The following is a 12,403-nucleotide window of genomic DNA, read 5'->3' as shown; positions in this document are numbered from 1 at the left end:
ATAGTCTCTTGTCATACTATTTTTTTTTAAAACAGACGTCAGTGAATCAAACGAAAATCTTTATTATTGTATGGTAAATCTATGTAACTTTTTGTATATGGTGGGCAGTCGACTGAGGTGCATCAAAGCCAGTGTAGAGAATGTCATACAGGGCTAGCAGCTTCACCCTCCAAGAATTGCTATATAAGCCATTCTACTAAAGCTAGTTTGGTCTTTCTTATGAGGTATGAATAAAGTGCTTCCTTGATAGGTCTGCTTGATGATGCATCAGATTCATCACTCTCTCTCTCTCTCTCTCTCACATTTACCCTGCATAATGTCTGTCTGGTCACTTTTCCATAAATATTATTATTACAATTATGTCATATAGCCAATCCTGTTTTGGCAGCCATTATACATTACAATAAATTAAGGCACTTTTATATAATAAACATAATAATAATGTGTTACAATTAATATTATCGTTATTTAACCGATGGTTTTTATGATCTTGTAACTTTTACAACAAACCTTGACAAAACTAAACACTGACTTACCTCTCAGTTACTGTGTCCTCACGATATCACATCTAAAGACACACTATTCGAGAAATGGTCAAATCGTCCTCCTGGACTATCTCAGCACCCCCTGGCCCCCAAAATCTCAACCAATGAGACTGAAAGATGAGCCAAGGGACAGTTTGGATTGAACGATGAGTAAAATTGATTAAGTTATGGCTAGGAATTAGATCGGTACCTGACCCATTCTCTCTCAACACTTTTATTTTTGTGAATTACTGCACTGACTCAAGTAGATTTAAAGGTATGTGGGTAATGGATATTATTATTATATTTAATGCTTTTGAAAGCTATTTTTTTTAGATTCTCCCCTACCTTCCTTTCATTGCTTATTAATACGTATGTTTGTTGTCTGCTAATTCCTTGAATTTCCTTTCAGTCTCTTTCAGGCTAAAACGAAACTGTTTCAACTCCAGTTGAAAAGGACATCATTTGTATCCTGACACGGCCCGTCTCTGTTCTAACTCTCCTTTTCTTAGCCTGGGTTTTCGTAACGTCAGATTATCTGATCAATCAATCAGTCTTCTTCTTCCCTAAGCAGAGAAAGGAACAGACAGACATAAAGAACGTTAGCTATCACGTGCGGGCAGCCACGGTTCATCATGATGGCCGAAAGTCGACAGCAGGCATTGAAGGTCTGCCTCACAGTGACCCATTGTCACTCAGAAGACCACTATCTGTGTGTATTCGCGTTAAGAAATCCTACGTTATTATACATGTAACTGATTCCTTCAGTGAATGAATTCGTCTACTTGTAGTTCCTTTGACGCGTTTGGTATTGTATGATCAAATACCACGCACCAGGATTATTTTAATCAATTCTTGCTGTTCTCCCCGATTCACCAGGTGTGCAAGTGATGGAACCTTAAAATTCAAAGACTCTATAGCCTCATTTTCAAGTTATTACGATGACTAGTATAAGCAGGAGAATCAGAGATTATACCTGTTTTAAAATATCTTAGTACAGTATACCTCAGGATCAGTGAAAACTAAGCTACAGTATAGTTTCTAAGTTGGCGTTAATGTATGTGATTTTGGACCTTGGACTGAAATAATCGGCTGGGGCAGATTCTTTATTCTTTGAAAAATAAAAACTACAACATTCACAGTATGGAACACAAGTTTAATCTTTAAAACTCTTGTAATTTTCAAGAGAGTTGGACAGAGCCCAAAAATCCATCTCGCCATATTTATTTCTGCTCCTTCTAGCTTTTGTTCCTCTTTCATTCTTAATGCCTATGCTTCTGGACTATACATCATCACTGGTCTGATTTCAGTGCAATCGATCTTTATCTTCCGCTTATTTGGCATTCTCTTGTCACACGCAACACCTGTCACCTCCCTCCATATCCCCCAAGCTGCTTGTATCCTATCAGTCTCAGACTCACACCCTCCTGCCTGGCTTAAAAGCATATCCAAAGAATTTGATGTAGGCCTCTCATATCCTGTATAAATAACTTGTCTCCTCCCTGCTCGCTGGATACCACATTTACCTTCATACCAACCCATTTAAGTTTCCTGCCACTCTCTTACTGTTCTTTGCATTTCTTCATTTTGCCATAATCACAAGATCTGCATATGACGATTTTTGTTCCTTATCCCTTCACTCAATGCATCCATAACCTGTATAAAGAAAAAATGGGCTAAGTGCTGATCTCTTATGTAAACCAGTTCTAACTGCTTTGCCATAGACTATCATTACTTCTGTCTTTCTTTTATATTGTTACTTCATTTTAACCAGCCTTTCTGGCGCTTTTTCTCATTTAAAAACCAAAATACTACCTCCTTTATACTCTGTCAAATGATTTGTTTACATCTGTAAATGTAATGCGGAGTTTCATATAACTTTCCTGCCTCATTTTTCTTTGCCAAATTGATAAAAACAGCACCAACTATACCTGTGGCTCAAATGAAACCAAACTGTTCACCAGTCTTCAAAACTGCTTGTAGTCTCTCACCTGACACTTTCTAAAACCTTTAACCAAAGTTCTGTTAGTCTGATTCCTCCCTACACACCACATTCCATTACTGTACCTGCCTTGTTTAAAAATATTTACCATCGTGCTTTCTTCTTAGTCATTTGGATTTATCTCCTCTTACCCTTAGTTTCTGTATCCAGTCTTCCCCCACCCCCTCTCTATAGCAAGGACCTCCACTTTTCCTCTTGAATGATTTAACTTCCTCTTACTAGCTGCTATCGTACTGTTTCTCCTACTTATAGGTACCTTAGGGTTTAGAGAGGTTGCAATCAAGCCTCTCAAACCTTTCAATTTTCTTCTGACCACTGTCATCACTGGTACAATATATTCATTAATATTGAATCAATCACTTCCTTAACTCTCACCTTCACGTCACTGAATACTCTTACAGGCTACTCTGAGCAAGAGCCTGTGATGGCAAAATGCCAACTTAAACTAAAACAACAGCATGTACCTTTAATATCTTAATTTGCACTTCTGATGCATCTGGTGCCTTGCCATTGTTCTATTTAACTTATAGCCTTCTTTATTTCTAAAGACTGTATCCCCATCCTCCCCAAAATCCCTTGAATTTTCTGTTTGAGAGATGGTTATAATAATCAGATCATCATTGTTTTATGTCATCGTAATGCAAGATACTGTCTTCTTTAATTTTTATGTCACCTGACTGACCAAGAATCAATATTTGCTTTCTCCCTGAGTTTGATATTCTGTATAATACACTTTCCAACTTCCTTTGTTCCTAACTTATTTAACTCCACAAGAATTCTTACAATATTTATGACCAAGAGTCTTGTGTCTTGTATTCCAGTGGATCCTGCATTCGCAAATCACCAAATCTTAACGAGCCCTTTAGTTTGAGAAACCCGGGAAGGGATTTCTAGCATTGGAGGGTATGTTAAAATTTACTGAATCAAAGATTCTGTTAACTGAGAATGGCGGTGAAAGATTCAACATAAAAATGTCTAAAAGAACGCAGCCAAGGCTAATGAATAATCTATATGGAAATCAGTGACGTATAATAAAATAATCCTCTCCAAATCTAATACTGTTGCTAAAATAATTCTCTCCAAGTCTAATAATTTTATAAGTAAAAGAATCAACACTTTCAAATCTTTCCACATTTGAAGCGACAAATTCCTTCTACTGTACGATGAAAAAAATTAATTTATTACAGAATGAAAATGCTATACATGCCGTCACAGAAGAACAAAACTTTACCATTTCAAAAGCACACTCCAATAAGTTTTGCATCAGTCTTGGTAATATTATGGCCAATGTTAATTGTGGAACATGGGTTTTACAATATGCAAACCTCGAGTAGGTTGATAAGAGACAGAGAACAATATCAAAAAATAATTATGTACTTGTATCTTCAAGTGTTGCACACATTAAGGCTGAACAACTGCAATAAGTATAAGTCTTACAGTATTCCTGACACCAGTTCTCAATGACTAAGCTGTACAGATTGAATATACAAAACATGGAACTGAGGGCTGTGATTGTTTGCAAAGATCAAGTACCTCTGATTAACCCGTCTGTCTGTGATGACCATCTTCAAATATTTTCTCAAGCCCCTGTTCAAAAATGCTCTTAAATGAGGTACTGTATTCTATTATTTTTAAATTTTATGCAAAAACTCGACAAAAAACCTGAGCGACAACAAGCGATATCACATTGTGGCAGTGCTTTGTATGTTGGACAGTACAGTACCCATTAAGAAGAGATCCTTGCACACTTTCAAATTGCACTGAAGAGAAATAAGTTCTCGTTTATCCTTCACACCACACTATCAAAATTTGCAAACAAAGAATTCATTCACATTTAAAAGCCAGGTATGCATATTCACATGCACCAACAGTCATGCATATAACTTATACATGGAGAATCATGTACCTAAAATACATCGTGTCCTCCAAACCAGATAATTTACAAAACATTAAAATTAGTTACAATACAAAAGATATGAAACAATGTACATTTCAATATACATTTCACACATGACAGAAGAATTCCACGTCAATTCACTTGGCTGTTGCCTTTGGATGTAGTGGTTTGAAATTTGTTCTTGAAAGTCCTAATCGAACTCCTATTCTCTGCAATGGATTAGGTGATTTTGGAACGAAGTTTGGTGTAGCTGTACTGGAAGACTGCACGGGACTTCGGAAAGGAACCTTAACTGTGCAAGCTTTTGAAGCATCCACTACTCTCGATGGAGTATTAGTACGGACGACAGTTTTTGTCTTTTGTGCTTGTTTCACTTCCGGCGTCCTTGCAGTTGGTTTAATAACTGTTTTACCTACCGGTGATCTAATTTCTGGTGGTTTTGCAACGGTGGATGAAACCACTCTTGGAGAAGATGCCCCATTTGCCACTGGTATAGTATTTTCCTTTACAGATTGCTTTGCTGTCGATCTCGGTCTGCCTGGAGATTTTACGGGACTTCTTGTCACATTCTGTTCCTTGACTGACCCTTTAGGAGGTTTTGGAAGTTTGGCTTTCCTGGGTTCCTTAGCATTCCTTCCTTTCTTTTTCACAGGGCTTGGTGCGAAGTCACTCTCCTCTGACATTTCACACTGATCAAAGCCATCAAAGCTTTCAGAGTCACTTTCTGTAAAGAGAAAAAACTCTACTTGAAGACACTCATAAAAAAAAATTCAAGCAAAAAAGCTGGTGCATTATAATAAAAAGAATCAAATGTAGATTTAAACCTGTGATCTTGTTGAATGTGTCTATATATCTGGAAGCAAAAATTAAGAACTTATTGACAAAAACTCCGAGCTTCAACAAGATCATTTTTCTACTAAAGCTTCCAACTTTCACTTTTATTACCATTATTTGACTTGTGTGGTTCCTGCAAAGAATTTGATTTTAAGTGAACGGTGAAATCTGGAGCAGGTTAAAGACGTCAGACAGCCCAATGGAAAGAGACCAAGTACAAACGTGCGCAGTAAAAGTCAAAGCATAATTTCACAGACAAAGCAACATCATTTAGTCACAGAGTACCTTTTACGAAGTTTAAAATTTTTCATGACTACACATGTATACAAGGTATACATAATTTTTCTCAAGACTACACATGTATACAAAGTATTGTACAATATTTTTTGTATACGCATATATCTGAAACACACTTTTTATGAATACAAAGACTTAAAGTACATAATTTTTCAAAGTATAGCTGTGCGAATGGAAAACTTTATAAGCTGGCCAAACAGACATTCATATGACTACTTAAGTTCAACTAAACATACAGATGTTTTAAAGCAGTAATAATCATTCTTAAATATAGCAGCCAATAAAAGAAAATGACTTTACTTTTGTATCACATGAGAGGCACAATGTCAGGGTCATTCCAAACAAAAACCCAACACACTACCATACCTTCAAAGAAGACAACTTTCTTCCTCTGTCTTTTACTCGTCATCCCTGTCGAAGTAGAGGGCTGCGGTTCTTCCGTTTCGTACGCTGTATTAGCAGATCTCTCTGGCATGTTATTATCCTCTGTAGTTGCAGTTCTATTTTCTTCATTCATTTTCTCTTCTCCAGAGGATACAGTGTTATCAGCGGCCGCTCCTTGTACTTCGTTCTTCTCTCCTTCTTTGGAAATGTCTTTTGTGTCCTCTGAATCTACCTTATTCACACCAGGACTTCTGTGAATGTCTTCAACACTGGGATTCTCAGAACTCGCATTCTTCCCAGCTATGTCTGCCACTCCTTCCTTCCCTGGTAAGTCTTGTTTGTCAGCAGATTCGCTCGTTTCAATCTTGGAAATGGCTAGCGCGGCTTCAAGTTCTCTCTGGAAACATCATATTATTACTGGTTGGATGACAAACATCAGTGCAAGACTGAGTATTGTTTTCATAAATATTTAGGCATTAAAGTTACTTTATTTTCATAAACTTCCACATACATAATACCCAAACCATTCTGATAATATTGTTTACAAATCATTAATGAAAGTGCTGTATACAGTATCCTAAGTAATTTTCCTTTTATAAACACAAACCATTCACTTCACGATAAGCTTAAATGACTTGGTCTGGTTAGAAGATAAGGGGGCTAAGTGGCTCCTAAGAGTGCATGAAATGGAAATTAGGTTATAATTACTATACCTGACTTTATTTGGACAAAGGAATGGTGCCAACCAGATGGGATGGAAAGAAGGCACCTCTAGTAAAATAAATTCCTTCCTCGTCAGGTATTATAATAATTTGAATATTGTAAATACTGTAGTTGTTAGAATTATACATCCTTTACTCATAAGTCAACCGAATACAAATTACACCACAGTTCCAATATGCCTAACTACTGGTCTGTAAAAAGTTGATCTTTTGTTCCTCTAGTGATCTAATCAAACCAAATTGTTCTTGATTCAAAATCACAAAAACTTTAACAGTTCCTTCATCTAAAATGCAGTTGCTTTAATCTGACCTCAAAATGAAGGTCCTAGTTTTTGAATTGCTGAAGCTGTTGTTGTTGGAACTTTGCAAATTCTGACTTGTTTCCTTCTCATGGCAGAGACCTCATATGCTGATGACCTTATCTTAGCGGAATCATGGGGAGAATATATGGGAATAGTTAAACAATGGAAAAATAAAGGTTTGAATGGCAATGTAAAAACAGTGTCTGGTGACTAAAGGGAGGCAAAAAAAAAAAAAAAAATAAATAAATAAATAAAATAAAATAAATTAAAAAAAGAACAAGCTAAGAAAGGGGTCCTGTGTCTCCAAATATGTCAAGTGCTTTATCTTACAAAATTTTCAAGCCAATCTCTACTTTGAAGTACAGAAATTATGATAAGATAAGACTTCAATTTTTTCATATTAAGGAAAAATTTAGATTACTACAAATTTGCAATTAGTTTCTATGAAGATATAAACCTTTGTCTTAAACATGGAGATTTCCTCATTAGGCAAGAGGTACTGCATGAAAAACAAGACTGGCACTATTCTTCCCCCAAGAAATGCCAACTTTTCAGTCACATACAAGAATAGGGGAAGGATGAATCCTATAAATACCTGTAAAGCAAGCACTTATGACAGTAAGGCTAACAAGGTCCTTAGTACAGTTTTCTTGTAAGCTTGCTCTAGGAAATTTCAAAGAGCCCAAGTTTCCATTGCGTAACAAGAAAATCAGCTCGAAGGGTAGCAATTTTATTGCAATCTATCTAAGATAATAAAGTTCTACCAGGCTCCCTTTGCCAAAGGCAGATGGAGAGAAAACCACATCTACAAACTAATGTGTACCTAGCCAGACCACTGTCACTGTGTACAGGGATTGGAGCTGTTGTATAGGAGAGAGAGAGAGAGAGAGAGAGAGAGAGAGAGAGAGAGAGAGAGAGAGAGAGAGAGAGAGAGAGAGAGAGAGAGATTCAAATGACCTTTATCTTCATGAATGCTCAGATGCTTTTCTGTCCAATGAAGTTTGGGCAGCGACACAATGTGTTCAGCACCACCACAGGCCCCAACAAGAATGTGTCTAAGACCTAATGGGCAATATTCCTGAGGTACAAGGACGAAAGGTGGCATGGTAGTGCCAGACGCCTGCCCTCAACACCTCTGGAGACTGAGAGGTTCTTCTTGAAGCCAAAGCTGGAGCACTAAAGTGACCTGTGAGCTGTAGCCCGGGGTATGGAGCCATCACCCGCACCAAGCAATACTCATATGCCTGCTTGATGAACTCTCGATGACAGAATGAGACATGTTCTTGACCACCACCTTCTTTTGAGTCTACCAGCACCAGAAAAAAGTTGTGGGCACTTGGATCTAAAATGTCAAGTCCTTTGCAGATAGTACAGTACTGCAAATGTCTCGCCACATGCAATATCTCATCCTGATCCTCACCTACAAAATCCTGAGCATGGGGGAACAAGAAGGAACTATTCCAATGGCAGAATCAGGTTTGTCATATGGGACTGCTGTTTAAGGGTAGTTGGGAAAAATGGAGGTGTGTTACCCTCAAAAATACAAAACTTCCTTAATTTCTTCCTCTTGGAGATGTACCTCTTCCATTGGGCAAACAATAAAGAATGATGCTTCAAGCAATTCAAAGATGTCATATGTTCCTGAACTTTGTAGAAAGACGAGACAGAATGAGGGTCAGTGTTTATAGATAATATAAAGTGCCCACACACCATGCCATATCCTGATATATCTACACTGATCAAGCTTCCCAAAGAGTGAAAAGTCAGGCACCATCACCATTTGTGGAACAGTCAAACACATTACCACAAGAAAAACCAGCGCCATCAGTAAAAGGTTAGAAACAGAAAAAATTGGTTCAACAACAGCAACCATGCTAGAAGTCTAACAGCTGTAAAGATGTCTAATAACAGTGCAGCTTTAGACAAGTCACACTGCCAGGCAAGTGAGTGGGCGGGTCACCGGCCCCTCACTCACTGGCTGCTTGTGACTTATCTTGCTAACAAGCTTCAATAACCGGACCAGCTTTTGCTGAAAGTGCAACCATACGAAAGGCGTCTGCATCCTTGTAGGAACATATGCTGTACTGCAGGAAATTTTTATTAGTACTGTACTTTTAACATACCTGAAACATTCTCTCTTCAACGGTCAACCTCTTTTTTGGAGGTGTTCGACCCGGAGATTTCTGCGTAGTCGTCAGACTGCGACTGTTCGGTTTAGGTGAAGAAACACTGTCTTTAAAATCAGAGTCATTTTCTTCTTCTGCTTTCCTCCTATTTTCTTTTTCTTTATCTTCCCTTTCCTTATCTTTTTTGTCATGCTTTTTATCTTTCCTGTGCTTACGTCTCTCTTCTTCCGAACTGGACTTATCTCTGCTCTCTCTGCTCCGATCTTTATCTCTGTGCTTATCTTTCTTTCGGTGTTTATCGCGATCTTTGTCTCTCTTGTCACGATCCCTGTCTCGTTTGTCCTTGTCTCTATCCCTGCGTTTCTCATCCCTCTCCTTGTCACGCCTCTTTTCTCTATCTTTATCTTTGCCGTGGTCGCTACTGGATTCCTGGCTACCGTCACACTTATCTTTGTCATCAGCTTTACTTTTATCACTCAATGATGATGACTTGTCTGACCTGTCCTTCTCATCCTTCTTCTTCTTAACCGGAGGGGTATATTCGGAGAAATCATCTGAAATAAAGAAGTAAAAGTAAGTCGCAATCATGGCACTACATGACACCACAATTCTACTTTAAATTTTAATGTAAAAAACAAAAATATTAGAATACTTCTTCATATTACATAGCTACAAGCTTATTTTTACTCGTACCTACAAACCCGGGTAAGAGGAAATAAGCTAAGGGCTGAATGGCTAATAAAACTAGCAGTGATGGTTAGAAACAATTCAAGGAGGCTCCGCATCTAACCTACCAAGCACTCGTTCCCTGACTCTGTGAACCACAGACATTTGTACTACAGCTACAAACAGAATAAAGAGAACTGACTTCTGTGCTAAAGATAAAACATATTTCATACTTTGTACTCACCACTCTTTTTGATATTTCCAGTGATAAAAACTTACAATGATGTTAACAAGGCATAACCACAAGATGAATTTAAACTTAATTCAAAAGATTTGTTGCAAAAAATATGATTATTTAATGTGACAAAGGGTCCCCTACAGTGATATAAACACTCACTAAAGATACAATTCAAGAATTTCTTTACTGAGGAACAAGGTTTAATATCTAAGCTTGGCTTTAATATATACATAGTAAATAAAAAAAAGCTTTGTATGTTGTATATACACAAAAATACAGCATTTGATTCTTCCTTAAAGTGTTTAGAGTTTTGGTGGAATATTTTCCCCAAGATTATGTGATTATGTACTTAGTACTACCTTCTAGGACTCTAAAAATTTGCTAAACTTACCATCATCTGAACAATCCAGTACAGCATAACTGATGGGTTTTCGAGTTCTGAAATGAAAAATTGTGTTAGTGAGATTCTGCACTAAGTAAGTTCCATTATTATGTACTACAATTATAAAAACTATAGAACTCTATCTTTAGACAAGCATGCCAGAAGTATAATGTCAAAGTTAACTGCAAAAACCTGAAAAATGCTAAGGATGTCACATTTAGTCTTAAGCTAAAAATAAAGCACTACTGTACAGGCATGTGCTTTTTGACATCAAAATATATTATTGCTAAGTAAAAAGCATTCTTAATTTCATTACAGTACTTAAAATATCACAAATTCAGAAAACTTTTTATCTTTCCTAGATTTCCAAATGAAATCATGATCCAAGGGTACCAAAGGCAACCCAGAACAATCTCCCTTCCCTACTCTTGGGCCTAGACTGGTAATAAAACCAGCCATGCTATCTGATTTATGCAAGCAGGAGTGCACATCACAGGTTCTGTGCTATGAGGTAACAGGCCAAAGACGGTCGTGGACTGAGGATGATCCGAAACAGTACCTAGCAGAGGAAATGGGAAGTGCTCGCAATGGTCCATACGGATGTTAAAGTCTGGGGAAATATGGACTCCACGGGAGAGATACAAGCACAGGAAGAGTCACGGTTGATTCTCCTCTCTCATGAAGACTGACTGGGTGACTGGGCACAAGCAGGGGCATAGAATTTGACTGTGAAAACAGGCCGACCTAACTTTTCCTAGAATGCCATGTGCTGACCTAACAAGGCCTTACCCTCCTAACCTATGACTTAGGGTGCCATGCTCTGACCTGGCCGAGGGGGCTTCACCTCCTCTGGACTCGCCGAGGTAACATTTAATTTTGGAAACAGAACAACAGGACTAAATTTCTGTTTGGACATGGGGTCGCTGGCATTGACTACGACCTAACTAAAACAACCTTGACCTAACCTTCCCTAGAGCATCATGCCCAGACCCAACCAGAACTTATCTACCTAACCTGACAAAGGGCACCGTGCCCTGACCTGTCTGGGGGGCATTGCCCCCTCCTGGACCCTCCAAATAACACTTAACATTGGTGGTTTATGCTAGGAGGCGAAATTACCGAATACCCGTCTCGCTACTCTGCATAATGTCCCACAAAATTCCTAAGACTGACATAAGGCCTGCCATACCAATGCCTTACCCTAGCCTAACAATCTACGTCCATTCTCAACAGGCTACAATCCTACCCCGCAGCCTACTGGATAAAATAGCCACAGGGGAAGAAATCCACTGAAATTTTTGACGAATTTTATAATAATACTGGACGTCCATTACTTAGAGCAGAAATAGCCTTGGATAATCTAACCTCCGCAAATAACGTTTCAATAAAAAATAATCTACGCTAATTCATCCTATCTACAATAAGATATCATTATCACATTTTCACTTAAATCTAATGCTTGAATGGGCTTAAATAAACTACCTCTTGCCATCCGCAAGCTCCATTATCATAAATACGGTCTCAAGCACTCGTACAAATGTAAACAAATTTCACAGTTGGCGCCTTCACGATGACACAGTTCCGCATGTCTTGTTTTTACGATACGTAACGAATGAGATCAGATTACGTGATTAATAATTAAGGTGTAAATCTGATATACAAATCATTTAATGTATTTTTGTACTATTCTCCTAAAAAGTAATATAATCAATTACACATATATGTGATTTATGTCGTTGGTTATTCGCAGATCTGTCTGCTAGGTACTGTGAATTCGTGTATCGTATGTCTTTTAGAGACGTGATGAGACATTTGGGTAGAGACGTTAGTCTGGTGATTCATAAATTTAAAAATATATAAATTAATTATATAAAATGCATACGCGCATAAATAATATATGTCTTATAGTATTTGCCGTTCCGTCTGCTCGGAACTGTGACTCCGTGTATCATCTGTCTTTTAAATACATCGTAAGTCATTAAGGTAAAGATTAAATCTGGTGCTTTAGAAATTGAAAAAAATAACATAA

General features: G+C 37.7%; 1 protein-coding gene across 1 annotated transcript; it reads right to left on the bottom strand.

Annotated features, from left to right (window-relative positions):
• Positions 1-3,538: 3,538 nt before the first annotated feature.
• On the bottom strand, positions 3,539-11,954 carry LOC136828218 (myb-like protein X). The gene is made up of 5 exons (XM_067086061.1): positions 11,857-11,954; positions 10,384-10,430; positions 9,086-9,642; positions 5,921-6,335; positions 3,539-5,147 (listed from the first exon to the last, which is right to left on the bottom strand). The coding sequence occupies exons 1-5, from the start codon at positions 11,883-11,885 to the stop codon at positions 4,561-4,563; spliced, it is 1,635 nt and encodes a 544-aa protein (XP_066942162.1). The 5' UTR covers positions 11,886-11,954; the 3' UTR covers positions 3,539-4,560.
• Positions 11,955-12,403: the final 449 nt, after the last annotated feature.

The sequence above is a fragment of the Macrobrachium rosenbergii genome, chromosome 42 (genome assembly GCF_040412425.1).
Source record: "Macrobrachium rosenbergii isolate ZJJX-2024 chromosome 42, ASM4041242v1, whole genome shotgun sequence".
NCBI lineage: Eukaryota > Metazoa > Arthropoda > Malacostraca > Decapoda > Palaemonidae > Macrobrachium > Macrobrachium rosenbergii.
Note: the sequence above shows the minus strand (reverse complement) of the source record. Positions and strands in the feature narration are given on the sequence as shown.